The sequence below is a fragment of the Pygocentrus nattereri genome, chromosome 15, assembly GCF_015220715.1.
Source record: "Pygocentrus nattereri isolate fPygNat1 chromosome 15, fPygNat1.pri, whole genome shotgun sequence".
NCBI classification, from domain to species: Eukaryota; Metazoa; Chordata; class Actinopteri; order Characiformes; family Serrasalmidae; genus Pygocentrus; species Pygocentrus nattereri.
The window spans coordinates 40,683,638-40,704,223 of record NC_051225.1 but is presented as its reverse complement, the minus strand read 5'-3'; the positions used below and the strand labels follow the sequence as shown (position 1 = coordinate 40,704,223).

General features: G+C 43.0%; 2 protein-coding genes across 2 annotated transcripts; one reads left to right on the top strand and one right to left on the bottom strand.

The window, feature by feature from the left end:
- Positions 1-113: 113 nt before the first annotated feature.
- Positions 114-4,804, top strand: fbxl8 (F-box and leucine-rich repeat protein 8). The gene is made up of 2 exons (XM_017725607.2): positions 114-408; positions 1,338-4,804. Exons 1-2 carry the CDS (start codon positions 245-247, stop codon positions 2,302-2,304), a joined length of 1,131 nt encoding a protein of 376 aa, XP_017581096.1. The 5' UTR covers positions 114-244; the 3' UTR covers positions 2,305-4,804.
- Positions 2,825-19,054, bottom strand: ogfod1 (2-oxoglutarate and iron-dependent oxygenase domain containing 1). The gene is made up of 13 exons (XM_017725606.2): positions 18,824-19,054; positions 18,526-18,671; positions 17,379-17,425; positions 17,141-17,241; positions 16,923-17,039; positions 14,218-14,309; positions 13,929-14,057; positions 13,712-13,825; positions 13,021-13,100; positions 8,379-8,632; positions 8,146-8,262; positions 3,264-3,322; positions 2,825-3,030 (listed from the first exon to the last, which is right to left on the bottom strand). The coding sequence occupies exons 1-13, from the start codon at positions 18,978-18,980 to the stop codon at positions 2,884-2,886; spliced, it is 1,560 nt and encodes a 519-aa protein (XP_017581095.1). The 5' UTR covers positions 18,981-19,054; the 3' UTR covers positions 2,825-2,883.
- Positions 19,055-20,586: the final 1,532 nt, after the last annotated feature.

The window sequence follows — 20,586 nt, the reverse complement described above, 5'->3', positions numbered from 1 at the left end:
CCCACGCCGAGGCTGCGTGGACTGTGATTGGTGGAGACCGCCGGGTTCCCGGCGCTGATTGGTGGAGCGTTATGCTTGTGCTCACTTTGCGCTGTTTAACAGCGGAACTCGTGGCGAAAGAGGAAGTAGAGAGAAACATTCACCTGAAAGCGGGCAGGGACGCCAACAGCTGGACGGTCCGGCACCCAAGCACTGCCCCGAGGTTTATTTTAGAGCGGACCTCTGATAAACACACAGAAGTGGGATGAAAGATGATGAGAAGCGCGCTGTAATGGACCTGCCAGAAGAAATCCTCGCCTATATCTTCTCGTTTCTCCCGCTAAGGGACAAATACAATGCCTTCACGGTGTGTAGGACATGGTCCAACATCATGACCTGTCCCAGTGCCTGGACACAGACGGAGGTCAGGTGAGTGAACGGGTCTGTTAGAAGGGAAGCGTGTTACTGTCGAGGCCCATGATCATGCTGGCATACTCAGGTCACGTGTTCAACCCGGGCAGCCTAGTCCAGACCACCTCTTACCATACCCACCCATACTCGGCTGATGGATGGTCTACCAACTGTGGTGTCAAGCACGACTGCTCACACGCACATGATGATCAGCTGCTGCTTTAATGTGTTTATCTTGTCTGTTTGCTTCAAGGAGGAAGACCCCAACAAGTGAGGAGCATTCCAGCAAGGTCACACAACACGGTCCATTAAGTGTACCTGGGCGTGATTGGTAGCCCGTGGACAGCAGTGAAGAACGTGGGAAGCAGTTCATTTGAATCATTAAAAAAACCTTTCAGTTCAAGTCCAAGACTACAGAATGGGGACTCTATAAACCGTTAGTGTCTTCTTGATTCCCAGTTTTGCTTTTTTTTGTTGTGTTCAGTGATGATTCACAAAAACATTTTCTTTTTGACAGTGTAGTGTTTCAGTATTTTGTAGATCCTCTAGTCATTAACACCGTTTTATCATGGCCCTAATGTTTTTAAAATGATTTAACTGGACCTGCTTTCCCACACATTCTGCACTGCTGTCCACAGTCCAGCCATAGTGGCCGTTATTTTTCTTCACACATTTCCCAACATAACCCCACAAAGTCTCAAAGGGCTGAAATCAGGCCTAAATTCCATGTAATAAATGGGGCATCTCGCATTTATCTTGATGGAACAGCCATCCTTTGTTGTGGTTTGCCTCCTCTAAGTCAACAGAAAAAAAACAGCTGTCAAACCTCAGTATATGACGAATAAGCGTTCAAGCAATTAGCAATTCTTGGACTCTCAGTGTATTCTGACATGTGCTGTTCTGGATGCAGCCGATGCCTTTACCCAGCTTCTCCTTCCTCCTCTCAGATGTGATTCAGAAGCTAGCATCCCTGAGAACTTCTCCGCCTTTCTGCCTTTAGTCAGACACTTGAAGCTGAGTGTCAGTGTGACTGAGGCTGCCAGTCGGGAGACTGGACTCTGGGTCCTCCGCCAGGCCTTTTCTGGAGGTGATGGACGGCTGCAAGTGCTGTGCGTGAACTGCTTAGGAAACCCACCCCTGTTCTACGCGGGACAGGACCTGCTACAGGGTTTGGTGGACGTACTGACGGATGGTTCGTCCCTCATGGAGCTCGACCTGAGGGGTGTGCCTTTTACTTTGAGTGATGCATTTGTGAAGGGCGTGGCTGCACTTTGCCCCGCCCTTCGACGTCTCTTCATCAATAATAATTCCCTGGTTTGTGGCGTCGTGGCCGAGACAGTGAGGGAGGTACTGAAGCTCTGCCCAGCCCTGAACACTATAGGGCTCTTCCAGGCCAGCCTGTCTCAACACGTCTTCCAAGACCTCCTGTCACCCCAGCAGTCAGCGCTGAAGCGGCTCGAACTGCGCTGCGAGCGCTCCCTGAAATATGCCACACCCATCCGTGATCAAACGTGGGCAGAGGTGAGGCGCAGGCACCCAGCATTAGTTGTGGATCTCGAGCTGGATCACACCCTTCCGGAGCTGCACGTTCCAGCTGTGCTGCAGCCCAGCATCCCTGTTCGCCAGCTGCGCCTGCTCACCTGGACGTGGCTGCTGGATGAAGTGCGCCTGGTGGGGCAGAGTTACGCAAATACTCTAGAGGCCCTGGAAGTGCAGACCACACCCTCCCCAGAGCTTAACGATGCACTGGTCGCCTTGGCAACACAGTGCACAAAGCTGCAAGAGGTGCACTGCTACTGCGTGGTGTCAACGGAGGTCATAACAGCCTTCCGCACACACTGCCCTGACCTTCGCAGATACACGCTCAAAACACGCAAAGAGCAACACCCATGGACCTACACCTCACTCAGATAACACAGAGGCAGATTGCTACACACAAATACATCCTAAGGCGTGCCTGAATCTACCACTAATGCACAAAGGTTTACATTATGAATGTGATGCACAGTTCACGTAGTCGTATGGGGTGTTGAACGTTAATGTTCCATCACCCATCACAGCAACTGCAGTCTAATAAATATAAACATCCGTTTAAGTTTACGAGACCTCTACTGAGCAAACCAAAGCCTCAAAGCTAAAATCTTTAAAAACATGAAGACACAGTGAGATAAAACGTGAACCCACTCTCCTCAGAGCGGCACAGGAGAGTAATGATGACGCGAGTACTACACGCAAGATTAAACAGAAATTCAAATCATACAGAAGATCCACGATAATCAGAACGAGTCATTTGTGAACCTGCAATGCGAGATGTTCAACGAGGCATTGCAAAATCACTTAACACACTTCTCAACGTAGCACGTAACACGTCCTCAGTACTGTATAAATAACAGAATAACAGAAATAATAAATGACAGAAAAGAGACTCTCAGTCTTTAGTGCAACTTTCTGTGATTTGAATCTTTATTGTCCACGTTTGATATCCAGCCTTGTTCATTCATAGTAAGTAAAGGAGAAATCGTAGAACGCTGCGTCTTTCTGGTCAGCGCTGCTGTGATTGATGTGTTTGACGAACCTGAGAGTTTCTTTGTCTCTGTAGACCAGAGCCATGGAGTTATCCTCTGGATACACAGTCAGGAGCTGACAACAAACAATGCAGACATACCGGAGAAATGACTAGTAGCCCTACACCAAATGTCTGATTGTTACGTACTGATGAGATAAAATGATTGTAGTGTGTTAAAATTTTTGCACATATTTACAACAGCACCCTTTCCATCACCCTCATCTGCGACTGTAACAGCACCTTGAGAAATATTAAGGAATACATGAAGGTTGAGTAAACAACATTACTGTGCGATACAAACACTGACCTCTTCATCTTCATCATGTGCAATATAGGAAGTGAAGCCTCCAAACTCTGCCTTCCAACCTGAAAGACAACACAACAAAATAACAAGACAGGGAAAAAAAAAAGTACCGTGGATCATTCTGTACTAAATAATTTTAGACCATTCTTTTCTAAGTATTTAAATCCAGCGTCTTGAATGCTGGGGCAGCCTCTCGGACACGGTTTTGGAATGGTTTAAATCATATTTAAGTAATAGACAGTTGATGGTTTCACTTGGAAATCATTCATCAAATAGATTTGCCAATTCTCATGGAGTCCCTCAAGGTTCAGTCTTTGGGTCTTTGCTTTCCCTTTGTACATGCTACCCCTAGGTGATGTCACTAGGAAGCACAGTATAAATTTTCATAGCTGTGTTGATGAAACCCAGCTATACATTTCTATTCCTTCTGAAGATCAAGACTCTGTGGTCAGACTGACCAGCTGTGTGTCAGATGTTTCTCAGTGGATGTCGCAAAAGTTTCTACAATTAAATCATGAAAAAACTGAAATACTGATCATTTGTAGAGAAACTCTGAGAAAAATTCTTTTTGAGAAACTTTGTTCTTTTGCTTCTTATACCAAACCTGAAGTACGAAAGCTGGGTGTGGTCCTAGACTCTGAGCTGTTTTACACCGCATGTAAACAAAGTCACCAAAGTAGCTTTTTATCATTTTAGAAATATCGCTAAAGTTCGGCCTTTTCTACCTCAGAGCGACGCAGAGAAACTTATTCATGCATTTGTTACAGCAGAGTTGATCACTGTAATGATCTTCTTACTGGACTTCCTAAGAAAACTATACATCCCTTACAGCTTGTACAAAACGCAGCATCCTGACAAAAACAAAGGGAGATCAGATGATTCCTGTTTTAAAAGAACCGCACTGGCTGTCTGTATCATTCAGGATCGATTTCAAGGTTCTGCTACTGGTCTTTAAAGCTCAAACCAACCCTAAAGCACCTGCTTAGATCAGAGTGTCTGTCTGTTTATGATCCGGCACGTAATCAGATAGTGGCCTTCTACAAATACAGAAAACATGGAGAGGCGTCTTTCAGTTATTAAGCATCTGAACTGTGGAGCTCAGTGCTCACTTTTAGGAAACGTCTCTCTTTAAATCAGCATTTAATTAAAACTGAATGTCTCGTGGTGTTTGTCTTCTAATTTGATTTTTTTCATTTTCTTCTAAATAAATACTAATGACTTCTTGCCTATGTTTTATCACCTGTCTGTAAAGCACTCTGAGCTGCCACCAGCACTAAAAACGCTATATAAATAAAAATTATTATAGAAAAAGATAAAAACATTCACTTTAAAAGTGCTCTCTACTTCCGAGTGCCACAATGTTAGTGTCGGTTTCCTGTCTTGCACGGCCTCAGCACTGCACAATACGCAGCTCTGTAATACGGACATTTCCCTCTAACCTACCGAAGCTGGAAGCATTCAGACGACTGTTTCCATGAGTGTTTTCATGATTCTGCATAAAAAGTGATTGAAGAAATAAATGATTTTAACCAGAGTAACACGGACTGATCTTCACGTCTGCTGCATTATTGACTCACCACTGATCTGTAATATATTGCAAGGTGCATCACAACATGCAGTAATGTAATCACAGTGCTTAGTGCTTTGTCCATGTTGTGCAGCCCTAGTGCAGTTGAGTGTTTTAGCTGTTTTAACAAGCATGATTTAACTCAGTCGTTCAAGTCTTTCAGGACTTGTGGCTGACAAGCCTGAACTGATTAACAGTGACAAAAATGTACAGATCTCAGAACAGCCTCACGCCTTTCTTCAGTAAATCGAGAGGGGGCCAGCTGTTATGATGTCCCAGAGACGATGCAACATGAGTCTGTGCTTGCTTACCTCACATTTAACTGCCTAGTTACAATTAAAAAAAATATATACCATGGTGGGAATAATTAACCTTACGTCTACCATTCCCAGCACTGCAGCTGTCTCAGGCAAGTAGGTGAAGGTTTTCTTCCCCCCACAGTAGGACAAGTTTCTCCTTACCACTATAACCCCACTTACACTTGGTCACGTCATGTATCTTGACTATCAGGATTATATCTGGAGGCCAGTCCACATAAAAATGCTAATTTAAATGCAGATGCAAAAACAGTTATAAATCGGGTCACTGAAACCACTTCAGGAGGTGGTCTGAGATGCAGTTGGGCCACATGTTCTAGCCGTGTAAATGCATCCATCAACAACCAAAACTCTTCCACATGCTGGGCCGGTGATCCACGTCTGCGAGGAACGTACTCATGGAGGACGCAGATGGCTCCCCAAGTTTGACCAAATGTGTGACGGCATGCAAAACCAGGATTTTCAAGGCAGCAGCTACCTTTAACAGCACAAGAGGAGGCTACACAGAAAAACAATGGGTCATTAGTTGCTGCATAATGAGCGGATTTGCATATTCCATCATAATGAGCGGATTTGCATATTCCATACCACACAGCAATCGGATTTCAGTCCCGCGACCCAGAGGCACGTTTGACAACAAAGTGTGTGTTATGCATGTAACTGAAATATCAGGATACGGTCCAGATACAAGTCACATGAAGTGACCAATTGTAAACGGGGTCCATGAGTTTAACTGCTTCTGTAGCTTGCCACCTAGCTAAGCAGAAGCCTACGCTGAAAATGGTTCAGCTAAGCTCCTTCAATCTACAGTCTAAAAATAGTCTAGCAAGGTTATGCTGTGTTTACTTGTTGGTGCTGAAAAACAAACACTGGTTCAGATCTTTTTGTAGAACTGGTGTGAAACTGATGGTACACAACCATGTAGACGTTGCCATGATGATATCGCCAACCAAAAAGTGGTGGTGATCAAATTGGCGCCTTAGCGGTCACATTTTTATTTAAAGGGTAAATTCTTTTTCCAAAGCTTCTGTGTAATTACACTGTTGGGATGTGAATAAAGTCAATAAGACAGGGTTTAATGGGAAATGCTCCATTTCAGGTAAGAACAGTTCACAGTGGTTGTGACTGGACTAAAACGACACCAAAGAAATCTGTTACGCTGTTTTACTATAGACTTCCGGTAAGATTTGGCTCAACTCAGAAGACATTTGTAGGTTCACTGCCTGTTTTGGTCATGGTTCTCTAGTCTCTTTCACCTTTTCACATTACTCAGAATTACTTTTTTTACATCAACAATTGCATTATGCAGAAATAAAAAAAAAAACGGGTGGAAAAAAGGCATAAAGATACAAGACCCCGATGCCCTTTTTAATCCTGTATTACACTAAGAGCAGAAGTCAAATTGCATTTTGTAGCCCTTTCATTGGCATCGGAAGCCTTTGATGTTTTTGTACATTTTATACATTTATATACACTATATTGCCAAAAGTATTCACTCATCCATCTAAATCACTGAATTCAGGTGTTCTAGTCTCTTCCATGGCCACAGGTGTATAAAGCCGAGCCCCTAGGCCTGCAGACTGCTTCTACAGACATTAGTGAAAGAATGGGTCGCTCTCAGGAGCTCAGAGAATTCCAGCGTGGTGCCGTGATCGGACGCCACCTGTGCAGCAAGTCCAGTCGTGAAATTTCCTCACTACTAAATATTCCACAGTCCACTGTCAGTGGGATTATAACAAAGTGGAAGCGATTGGGAACGACAGCAACTCAGCCACGAAGTGGTCGGCCACGTAAAATGACAGAGCGGTCAGCGGATGCTGAGGGGCAGAATGTGCAGAGGTCACCGACTTTCTGCAGAGTCAATCACTACAGACCTCCAAACTTCATGTGGCCTTCAGATCAGCTCAAGAACAGCGTAGAGAGCTTCATGGAATGGGTTTCCATGGCCGAGCAGCTGCATCCAAGCCTTACATCACCAAGCGCAATGCAAAGCGTGGAATGCAGTGGAGTAAAGCGCCGCCACTGGACTCTAGAGCAGCGGAGACGAGTTTTCTGGAGTGACCAATCACGCTTCTCCGTCTGGAAATCCGATGGACGAGTCTGGGTTTGGCGGTTGCCAGGAGACGGTACTTGTCTGACTGCATTGTGCCGAGTGTAAAGTTTGGTGGAGGGGGGATCATGGTGTGGGTGTTTTCAGGAGTTGGGCTCGGCCCCTTAGTTCCAGTGAAAGGAGCTCTTAAAGCTTCAGCGCCAAGAGATTTTGGACAATTTCACGCTCCCAACTTTGTGGGAACAGTTTGGGGACGGCCCCTTCCTGCTCCAACATGACTGCCCACCAGTGCACAAAGCAGGTCCATAAAGACGTGGATGAGCCAGTTTGGTGTGGAAGAACTTGGCTGGCCTGCACAGAGTCCTGACCTCAACCCCATAGAACACCTTTGGGATGAATTAGAGAGGAGACTGTGAGCCAGGCCTTCTCGTCCAACATCAGCGTCTGACCTTCTGGAAGAAGGTCAAAAATTCCCATAAACACTCCTAACCCTTGTGGAAAGCCTTCCCAAAAGAGTTGAAGTTTAAGTGATACTGTTTTGATCCCACAACCGGGGAAATTCCATCTCCACATTTAACCCATCCATGCAAGTGAAACACCACACACACACTAGGGGGCAGTGAGCACACTTGCCCGGAGCGGTGGGCAGCCCTATCCACGGCGCCCGGGGAGCAATTGGGGGTTAGGTGTCTTGCTCAAGGACACCTCAGTCATGGACTGTCGGCGCTGGGGATTGAACCGGCAACCTTCCAGTCACAGGGCCAGTTCCCTAACCTCCAGCCCACGACTGCCCCAAAAGCTCTTATAGCTGCAAAGGTTGGGCCGACATCATATTAAACCCTATGGATTAAGAATGGGACGTCACTCAAGTTCATATATGTGTGAAGCCAGATGAGCGAATACTTTTGGCAGTACAGGGTACGTTTCTGAGAAGTCACGAATCAGTGTCACCTTTGCAGCCCAGGTGAAGCAGCAGGTCCAGTGCAAACTCCCTCTCCACAGAATCATGCAGCAGTGTGTAATTACCGTGCGCCCAGCGACGCAGCTCACCAACACACATTGGAGGTCCTGAAATACGCATACACACAACTAGTAAACAAACCCAAAACAACAAACACACAAAGCGAATCACACATCAGAAGCACTTATAAACCAAAAGAGTTAAATATGTAAAGGAAGATTACCTTTGTCTTGTTTCTCATTTGATGAAGCAGCACTACTCGTGCCTTGTCCTTCTTGGTTGTTTCTCTCTTCTTTCTCTGCATCACTCTCATCACCCTGACTGTCACTCTCATTCTCTTCATCTCCCACAGCCAAATAGTGTAGGGAGAGGCCAGTGAGGTTGGAGAGCAGGAGGAAAAATGGCTCAGAGGAAAGAAGATCCCAGCACTCCTTTAGACATGCCGGCAAGCTCTGAAGCTCTGCATGAGCATAGCACCTACACACACCCACACACACAGTGATGCACTGAGGTCAGTTTATTTACATTTACCATATAGGTGCACTTCATAGCTTTACAGTTACTAACTGTAGCCTTCCAGTTGCTGCACAATTCATCAGCCATCATTATTCTGCACACAAATGAAGTGAGACCACCACAGGACCACTGCTGACCAGGTATTTGGATGATGTACAGTACAGGGTACAACCTAGTCTAAAATACAGGCTTCTCATCACATGCTGTTCTGCTTTGTGGTCAAAAATACATTTGCCAGTGTTTGAGCCTCTTTTAATCAATTAGATTTATTTTGATGCATATATTGAAATAAATTGGAAAATCCAAACAACATAGAACTACACTGACCGAGCACTTGTACACTTGTGTGGCAGCAGTGCAGTGCATAAAATCATGAATATTTGGGCCAGTAGCTTCATGGTAATGCTCACATCAGAATGGGGTAAAATGTGGTCGCAAGTCATTTTGATTGCGGAATGATCGCTGGTGTCAGATGAGCTGGTCTGAGTATTTCTACAGCAGGGATAATTCTATAATCTCCTGGGATTCTCACGCATAACAGTCTCATTAAAGAACAAACATCTGGTGAGTGTCAGATCTGCACATGGAAACTACCTGTTGCCAGAATTTGGCATCAACGACATGAATTTGTGGACCCAACTTGCTTTGTGTCAGCAGTGCAGGCTGGTGGAGGTGGTGTCATAGTGTGGGGAATGTTTCCATGGCACACTTTGGGCCCGTTAATACCAAACAATCATTGCTTGAATTCCAAAGTCTGTTTGAGCACCGTTACCATGTGCATCCCTACAATTGGCCTGTTTTCAAAGACACAAAGCAAATCGTCTCACACTGGTTTTATAAACATGACAATGAGTTCAGTCTTCACCTTTGGGATGTGATAAAACAGGTGATTGCACATGACAGATATGCAGGAACTGCATGATGCAATCATGTAAACATGTACCAGAACCTCAAAGAAACGTTTCCAACACCCTGTGGAATCCATGCCATGAAGAATTGAGGCTGTGTTTAAAGCAGAACTTCCTACCCAGTATTAGTTCATAATAAACATCTTGGTGAGTGTATATTGAATTAATTGTGTTTGCATTGATCAATTAGACATTTCTAGTGGCTGCTATAATTAGACCCCCAAAACAATCATCACTGCTCCCCATGCAAGTTGTAACATCTCCACTTGTTCCACTTCTACCTGAATTATTTAGAAATGGTAAGTGCTTGAAACGTTTGTTTTCATTCGCAGCAGACATGTAGTTGCTTGTATCAAAAATAATTACCTTGCTAAAATAAGTAAATAAAGCTCATGTGATAGATTAGTAGGTGTTGCATTAATATGAGTGTTCCAGGCATAGAAGCTTTGCAAAGCTTTTTTCTTCTCTCTCCCAGATGATGTCCTACAACTGATTGAATCCAGTAATCCAACCACCTGCCCATTGGATCCCATCCCATCCACATTGCTCCAGTAAATCTCCATGGATCTACTATGCCATCCTTGCATCCTTGCAACTACAGGTCCATCACGATCATGCCATCTCATTCAAGAACTCTGATTCTTCTGTCTGAAGACGCAAGAAGTCTTGGTGCGATTCTGGATGGCCAGTTATCGTTCTCAGCTCATATCACGAACCTACAACAGCTGCAGGATTCAACCCTTTCTCACTCGAGAGGCCATCCAAGTACTAGTTCAGTCTCTTGTCATCACAGGGCTTGACTACTGCAACAAACCCAAAGACAGAACATCCCTCCCCATACCTGATGGCAATGGTCAAAACCTGAACTGTACCCCTTCAAGCTTTGAGTACAGCTCGGTTTGATCAACCATCCTTCAAGTTATGTGGAAGACAAGCAAGACTTTTCTCTGTACTGGCACCAAGGTGGTGGATTGAACTCCCACTAGCTGTTCGTACAGCGGAGTCTCTTGAGGTCTTCAAACGCAGACCGAAGACCGTCTCTTTATAGAGCACTTACATGAGCACTGAGCTGGGTGTTCACTAATGTATTATACTGCACTTACTGAACTGTATTGTATTGTACTGCACTGCGCTGTTTAACTCTGATTCTGTAACTAGCAAAGATCTCTCAATATGTTAGATTTTTTATATATATATATATATATATATATATATATATATATATATATATATATATATATATATATATATAAATAAAACATAATAGATAGTAATTGTAATATTATTATAAGCATATGTGCCAAAAATAGACAAACATTAAATCAGTGAGCATCATACTTCTATTTAAAAAAAATGTTGACCATGCCAATTTCATTGTATGGTAAAGTTAAATAAATAAAAAGATAATTCATTAAAATCTTCTGCTGTTTCTGGTTTACATGAATTATTTTTCTATTGGTTAATACAAACAGGTTTATTTACTTATTAAGTAACTGTGTAGTGGAAATTTCACTGTGTTATCTGCAGAGAGATAAAAACTCCTAGAACATGATTTCAGTAGTTTGCACCATTTGCTGGAAAATTAGAGCTCTGCGATTCTCAAAAGTCAATAGAGGTGATCAGGAGACTGTAGTGCTGTAGTGGTTAAAATAATTTAGTCTCTGATGAATCTTTTCTGTTAAGATATTTTCTGCAGATACAAATCCTTAACAAACTAAAATATCACCTCTACCTCACAGGATGATGTGTACTGTCTCTGTTTATTATAATACAGCATAAAATGGTTAGGAACTCACCACAGTACATCCCTTTCTGACCCACATTGACTGAGCTCAAATGAGGCCTTATATAATCTCTCCTCTAACTACCCTGCCTGGAGCCTACCACTACTACCATTACAGGCCAAAAATGTACCCAATAAAACCAAATACAACAGACTCTCTCATATCAGTATTTAATACTGCTACATATTCTTAAATCATAGTTCCAGCTTCCCATGATACTCATGCACACTCACTTGCCAAATGGTGCAAAGGCAGAAATAATATAGCATGGTTTAAATGAAATAACAGGACAATTACAAACAATATATATGAACCACAATACTCTAGGCATACGTCAGCCTTGAAAAACATCTGGATTTAACACTAAACTTGCATTCCTAATATTTTATGAAAGAGTTTTGGAGCTATATATGAAAAGGTTGTTCCACCAAATGAGCTGTAAGTGATCCTAAGCGTTTGCAGTAAGCCTGCCTCAGATGAGCGAAATGGTCTGGATGTGCCACAACACTTCAACAGATCAGTAAGATGCTTCAGCTAGGCCATTAAGAGCTTTACATGTCATGAAACAAGACCTTGTAGTCAATGCAAAGCTTAACAGAAAGCTCCTATAATCTAAAAAGACCAAAATAATATGCCTCAACTTTCTTTTCCTGGAAAGCACACAAGCTGCCACATCTAGTAGGAGCCTATTTGGAGAAACAGCAGGGCAGCCAGTAAGTAACGCTACAGTACAGCAGTCTAATCTAGTAATTAGTAAAGCACAATTATTTTTCGCCATCGTGTACGTTAGCGTGTGTCTTACTTTGGATACAGTATAGATACGGTGTCAAAATGACAGATAACTGGGATACATGGGCGGGATGCTGAGACTTTCGTTGGGAGTGACCGGGATGGACAAGATTAGAAATGAGCAGATCAGAGGGACAGGTGATCTGAAGGTGGAGCAGTTTGGAGATAAAGCCAGAGAGGCCAGGTTGAGATGGTTTGGACATGTGTTGAGGAGGAATAGTGGATATATTGGGCAAAGAACGTTGGAGATGGAGCTGCCCTCCTTTTTCATAAAAGTAAACTGCAATTAAGTTATTTTAAATCAGTAAAAACTGGAGCGCTAAGTAGAAGCAGGAAACTTTATCGCCATTCAGATTCATGTTTTGAGGAAAGACGCAAAACGCCTGAGAAATTTTAAGTGTGACGTGAGAAGTGAGTCAACTGTAAATATAAAGCCCTGAGACAAAGTCACTAGGCTGAAAGGGTCTGCTGAGTTCGAGTTTTCTGTGAAGCCTTTAGATGTTAGTCATCATATTCTAGCGTGTATGTAGATACACATCACTTTGTTCTATAGATGTGCCTTTGTTAAAGCTAATGCACGTAATGTTAGAACAATGGGTGGTGAGTTATACCTCATGTCAGCGTGGCTTACATCATCAGGGGCACAAAGAACGACATCTAACTTTCTTACACTTGTAAAGCTCACACTATAAATATTCCTGGAAAAAGAAATGAAACTGAATCTTACAGAAAAGTGATCTAAACAGGATTACACCAAGCATGTAAACTAATCTCTAACGGTGGTTATGATGCATGAAAAACACACATATACACACACACACACCCCATACAGAGGTAAGGGGTGTTAAATTATACATTTATACCTCACCTCTTGTTAGGTGGGCCTCTCCTTTCCCACTGTACTTCAGCCAATCGTAAGGCTTCACTCACTTGCTTAAATTTTTCCTCCTAATAAAACACGACATGAACAAACATGAATAAAATACAGCAGTCAAATTCAATCTATCAATAACATGGATGTATGGAAGATCTTCAGTTTTTAACCACAGTTCATGCCCATATGCAGTTTACATGTGCTACCTTCCTAACTTTCATTTACATTTTCTGTAATTACTCCTCACAAAAATGCACCTAAACTCTGAAGGCAATGCAAAAGCTCCTTTGTATGCTTGTATTTATATTCCCAGTTAGCCTCCACGCTCACTAAGAGACCGTGGCGTGAGTCACACATTTGCAAAATGAAAAATAAATCGGCACTTAATTATTTAGGGATTACACTTACACTGTCTGCATGGCTCTGATGTGCCTGTGCATGTGAGCGAAATTCACACAGACTAGAGTTCCCTTCCTTTATACATTATCCATGAGCTTTCCTAGCAGAGTCTAAGGAGTCTACGATATTCGTCCCTTCGGGTGTGGCAGTAGAAATGGCAGGACCAGTACCCAGCATTGACGCCACACCTGTTCTACGTTAAAGATGCTACTAAATTATAATAGGATGATAACTGGTGTATTTAGCATTAAGATACATGTACAGATGTTGTGCAACACCCAATTACCTGCAGAAAATTTGGAAGGCGGATTTCTGAATTAGCCTCAAACTCCTGCTGCACTTGTGCCTGATACAGGGGGTCCATGTAGGTCTCATTCACCCACTCAAATAATACATTCTCCTAGACAAACACACACAGTAACACCACAACACCACATCTCACATTAAACAGAGTTGGGCTTCACACATCATGTGACACAGTCAACGTACATGGCCTCACTTACATCTCTCGGGATGTGTGTACGACGAGGAAGCAGGGGCTCGACGTAACGTGGGGGTCTTGGTAGGGAGGGGCCATGAAACCAACCGCTGAGAGACAAACGACACTTCCCTTCAGCAAGAACCTCAGCAACCTGAGAGAACGAGATATTCCCGCTGAACTGAGCTACAACACTGAGCACCTCCACGCCTCTGACAGGTTTACAGCTCAGTGACATTCAAGCCTCTATAAATGAAGAACACACAGAATCTGAAAATGGTCTGTGTGTGTGTGTGTGTGTGTGTGTGTGTTACCTGATGAAAGGAGACAGGAGACACTTCAAAAAACATCAGTGTGTTCCAAGAGGGCAGCAGAGACTTCGCTATATTCACTGGCTGATAATGCTCTAAACACCAAAACACAAGATTTAAAAAGTAAGGAAAACATGATTACAGCTGGATAACATGAATGGGAATACAAATCGGCAGCATTTGAAGGAAAACCATTATCAGGGTACACCGAATGGTAATATATATTCATACGTTTGTAAAAATGAACACTACATAGCTTTATGGTCACACTTTATTTTGATAGAGCCCTATAGATTATATATAGATGTTTTAGTTGTTAACAAACTATCTAGTGAACCAGTCAATTATCAGTGGCCTTAGGATTTGGGATAGGATTAGGATGAAGTGCAGATTTTGGGTTGCGGTTAAGGTTATGTTAACGTCCAATCACACAGTCCTGTTGCATTTCACGGATCCACAGTCGACCGTTAGTTAAAGATAAGGTGAGAACCTACAGAGTCTCAAAGTGAAGTGTTGCCATTTCCTCTATTACTCACGTTGTGCTCGTGATGAACTGGTTCATTTTTACTGACAGTATTTATAAGGTTTGTAAGACCTAATGCCATGGGTGGCTGAGATATATATATATATATATATATAAACAGTATCACAAAACTTATTATAGGAAAACTGTAGTATTTAACTAAGTAGGAACAGGTAGTCTTTATAGGTAGTAATATCAGCAATGCCATAATAAAATAATTCTATACTACTAAGTCCATTTGGACAGGACCATATAGGCTCTCTGCAACTAAACACGCAGTTGGTCAGTGTATTGCCGATACCTACCATATGCTCAGAAAAGTGGATTGTGACTGTTATAATTCACGGTGATATGATAATATTGTCTCACTGCCCACCTCAAATAGTACAGCTTAAATCATGTACGCATTCATTAAATGACAAAAGCACAGAAATAGTTACATAACGCTCTTAAAACAAACATTAACAGTTCAGCGTAAAACTTCATTTCTAGTCCAAACAGCCATTAAGCACTAGTTATTCATTTTCAGCACCAGGGAGAAAAAAACAAAAAGCATTTTCAACAGATACACAAACTCTACACAAAAGCCTAACAATTCATTATATTTCATTTATGTTGTCCATTCTTTGCATTCTATTATTTTCAGGACATTTGCTATCAGTTATATAAAAAAATCTTCTGGGATATTTTCTGTACTTTTTGTGAAACACCTCCCAAGTTCAATGTTAGAGGTTGGTTGCTTGGGGTGGTTAGTGTAGTGGGTAACACCTCTGCCTTCTACACTGTAGACTGGGGTTCAATCCCCACCTGGGCAGCAGCCTACACTATACCAATAAGGGTCCTTGGGCAAGACTCCTAACACCACCTTGGCCCATCTGTGTAACAATAATCAAACTGTAAGTCACTCTGGATAAGAGCGTCAGCCAAATGCCGTAAACGTAAACGGGGTGGTCAGTGTCGTTATTCTGAGACACCAGCAGCTTCTTTGTTTGATTTGGAAATTTTCGGTGCTCTTTATTTCATTTCCTTCAGCCTCTTGTTGTTTTCTCACAGCGGAAGGACGGACAGATTTTTTCTGATCTGTAGTAAAGAGCGAAGCTTGATTTTCTCCCATCTCTCAATGACCAAAGCTTTAAATCCCGTTTATCTCACTGTGACAGTTTAGGCAGTGTATCAGATTTAGGTGTCCTGTTTTCTTTATATCTTAGAACAATTTTTAAAACTCCAGTGTTTCCCCCTGACTTCTCCCTTCCTGTGAAATCACGTGAAATTATCTTATATTTAATCTTCTTAAATGTTTCTTCTGAAAAATGAATAAGTTGTATTTATTAAATGGCTGTTTTGACTGTAAATGAAATAAATAAAGTGGTCTCTGACTTTTGCACAGCACTGTAGTCACAGTAGGCGTAACCAAGCTGTTCACCAGGGTTCACCTGGAAATACGTGTCAGAATACAGAAATTAAGCATCTGTATTCAGTCCAAGCTACGTTTTGTAAAGGCAGCATTCAGAATACACTGACTTTTTTAGGAGAATACTGTTAGAACATAAACCCACCACTTCTAAACCTAAAAACCTATATCATCTTTAAAAGGAACACCTTCAACGCTGGTTTATTAACCTTCTCAAATTCAGCGCAGTGTGTGAAGAAACTCCACACCGTTTGAGGGATGATGAAAAACCTTCTCAGCAGTAGACACGTTCAAGCTCAGCACCAGTGTTGTACTGACTCGTGTGTTACTTCTGTCATTAACTGAATATCACAGAGCTTCTCACTTCACAGTCAAATTTGCAGGATTTAGTTATTGGTATACAGCAAAATGCAGCAGGATGGGGGCTGTTGTAGTTTGATAAGAGGCATAATACTATTTTTTTAACTTAATTTAAAGTGAATTCTTCATGAAACATATTACTGAAAACATTACATGAAGAAAACTGCAAACCATGGCACTGCGAGGAACGGTGTGAATCACTAAAGATCACAACAGCAGTTTTCCCCCACGCGTCTTCCCAATGTGCATTTCACACATGTTCTAAATATGTGACTCTTTTAAATCATCGTAATGGAACTCGTAACTGACGGCATTCCGGACAATTCAGGTATTCAGGCATCACTGCTTTTTCAAAGTATTCTTCCCAACGCTGTCCATCTTATATGTGCTACAAAACAATCCATACACACACACCATCAGTGCTGTACAAGTCCAACGTTCCTCCATCACTCAGGTCCCATGAAGGTACCAGGTAAAGAATGAACGCAACCCGCCGCCCTTCGAGTTCATCATCATGACACAGCAACACATCTGTGGAAAGGAGAGAGATGGATAACAGGAAACAACACCAGCTGCGCACGTTTTCATCACCCATGACCTTCTGGCTCTCTAGGGCTTACTGGCTGGATTACCTGTGTGTTCATACTTAGCACAGGATATGTCAACGGTTGGCTCTAAATCCACTCCTAAGACCTCAGCCAACCATGAGCGGAACTGCACAAAAATAAGGGACCTAACACACACACACACACACACGCACGCACACACACACGCACACACATTTCCTTTAGCACTGAAAAAACACCACAAAGCTCACTGGACTCATGTGTTGTGTTCTGTATTAACAGTGCAGTTTACTCTGAAACACACCTCATCTGAGAAATGTGATGCTCTTTTCTCCTCTTCAGATCCTCCGACTGTAAATGAGACAGTTCATAATTAATGTCTTGGGACAAGATCACAGACTCACAGGTGTGATTCACAGTGTGCAAGTAGCAGTGGTGGACAGTAACTGAGTAACTGAGTAAATGTAATTAGTTTCTGTACTTTAGTATTTTTGGTGTATCTGTACTGAAGTTTCTCCGTTCTGGGCGACTTTTTCCTTTCACTCCACTACATTTCAGAGTCTAATATCCGACTTTTTCCTCCTACATTTTGAGAAATCTGTCGTTCCTTTTGGTTTCTGTGTGTATAAAAACGTAACATGTCAAAACGAAAGAAGCGCAAAGCCAGAGCACCAATCAGGGCCCAGCGGTCACTTTGTTTAGAGCTGGTTTTGACCTGTTGGTCATACCGACCCAGTGCAGCACGCGGTTCAACGTCAGCGCAGCAGCGTAAAACTTTGGGAGAGTCTGTTCAACATAAATGATGAACTAACCTAACTTTGTGTAAATAGAGCTCAATATAGAAATATGTCCACATATGCAGTCGAGACTGACGCGGCTTTTTTCTGAATTTCTACAAACACCATTTCATTTTATAGTAAATGAGTTTGGGCTGGTTTATGTTTATGAACAGACGCCTACAGATCAACATAGTAAAGGAGCTCATCTGTGATCCTGAGTTTAAAGCCAGTTTTTATTCAACTTAAACTTGGAACTAAGTTGTAAATAAATCTGAAACTGAAACTTTGCTTGTGTGTAAAAAGTGATTTCAGAGCCACTCGGTTCTCCCTGATGGAAACTGTTTACCTTCAGTGTTTTGTGCTTCTGATCATTTTAATAGACGTCAGCGTCACTAATTAATGACGTTCTATTAAAAGACTGGTTTACCAAGAGAGACGCTGGAGGACTTTCACCTGAAATGAGTTCATGAAGCCAGTCTGGTTATAAAAATGATAACAGGACATCAGAGCCAGAATTACTCTTTTAGTACTTTTACTTTATACTTAAGTACATTTGAAGGGAAATACTTTAGTACTTTTACTCCAGTGGAGGTCTAAAGGAGGAACTTCTACTTTTACTGGAGGAATGTTTTACCTCTACTTTGACTCTGGAAAGCAGGCGGGTCGCGTTACCTGCTTGAATTTGTACAGGTCGTTGGACTTGTTGTGGAAGCTGAGCTGAAGCAGTTCGTCTCGCAGGTTCTGCGCGAAACCCTGGCTGTGAATGAAGTTCTGGATCCTGCAGTGACGGAACGGGTCGCAGTCCAGCTCGACGCCGCCTGCACAGCCAGAACAGGGACAACGCGCTTAAAACCCGACCACCTGACTGACTGTTAGGGGTTAATACTGGGATTTCTGCACATTTGACAGGAAAAGCTCAGGAAAGCAGAGGCGAGCGAGCGCCGGTCCACTGACCGACACGTGGACCAACCATGAGAGTAGCTCGTCTTCTCCTTCCACGCTTCGCTCAACGCGCTGCGGACGACGGCGTCTTCAATGTCGGGGTTCATGACGGCGCTTTCGCCTCGTTTCTCCTTTTTCCTCCATTTCGTCGTGTTTCTGTCGTTCGACTGCCGCTTGGCAGGCATCTTGGCTACATGAGGCAGGAGCGACTAGGTCGCCGGGAGATGACGTCATCAAAACAAACGTTCAGCATTCCCATCCATTCCCGGTGTTCCTGTCAAAAGTCAAAAAATTCCAGCCGCCCTATCTGACTTAAGCATGTGATGTACAGGAGTTATATATAACAAGTAAAAGTTTAAGATATACTTAATACTAAAAACGTTTGCACCTTTATTTGATTGTATATTATTGTTATTAGTATGAATCTATTATTACAATCTGTGTGTGTGACTGATTTGGGCACAGTGAAAATAAGTAAACACAATCTCTGAAGTACAGTATTGTAAAAAATAAATAAATAAATAAACTGATGGGTCTATGTTTATCATCACACAGAAATAACACAGTATCGTCTGAACCTGATCAAATATAATTTTTTATAATAAACATTTTGTAAGACTTAACATTCATAGTTAACAGAAAACTGATCATAGTATAGTGGACATGGGACTTAAATACACTATATTGCCAAAAGTCCTCACTCCCCCATCCAAATCACTGAATCCAGGTGTTCCAGTCACTTCCGTGGCCACAGGTGTATAAAGCCGAGCCCCTCGGCCTGCAGACTGCTTCTACAGACATTAGTGAAAGAATGGGTCGCTCTCAGGAGCTCAGTGAATTCCAGCGTGGTACCGTGATCGGACGCCACCTGTGCAGCAAGTCCAGTCGTGAAATTTCCTCACTACTAAATATTCCACAGTCCACTGTCAGTGGGATTATAACAAAGTGGAAGCGATTGGGAACGACAGCAACTCAGCCACGAAGTGGTCGGCCACGTAAAATGACAGAGCGGTCAGTGGATGCTGAGGAGCATAGTGCGCAGAGGTCACCAACTTTCGGTGTAAAGCGCCGCCACTGGATTCTAGAGCAGTGGAGACGAGTTCTCTGGAGTGACCAATCACGCTTCTCCGTCTGGAAATCCGATGAACGAGTCTGGGTTTGGCGGTTGCCAGGATACGGTACTTGTCTGACTGCATTGTGCCGAGTGTAAAGTTTGGTGGAGGGGGGATCATGGTGTGGGGGTGTTTTTCAGGAGTTGGGCTCGGCCCCTTAGTTCCAGTGAAAGGAACTCTTAAAGCTTCAGCACTGAGAGATTCTGGACAATTTCATGCTCCCAACTTTGTGGGAACAGTTTGGGGACGGCCCCTTCCTGTTCCAACATGACTGAGCACCAGTGCACAAAGCAGGTCCATAAAGACGTGGATGAGCCAGTTTGCTGTGGAAGAACTGGACTGGCCTGCACAGAGTCCTGACCTCAACCCCACAGAACACCTTTGGGATTAGAGCGGAGACTGTGAGCCAGGCCTTCTCGTCCAACATCAGTGTCTGACCTCACAAATGTGCTTCTGGAAGAACGGTCAGAAATTCCCATAAACACTCCTAACCCTTGTGGAAAGCCTTCCCAGAAGAGTTGAAGCTGTTATAGCTGCAAAGGGTGGGCGACATCATATTAAACCCCATGGATTAAGAATGGGATGTCACTCAGGTTCATATGCGTGTGAAGCCAGACGACCGAGTACTTTTGTAAATATAGTGTATGAGCAAACTGAACCTCTAGCCAAACCACCCCCA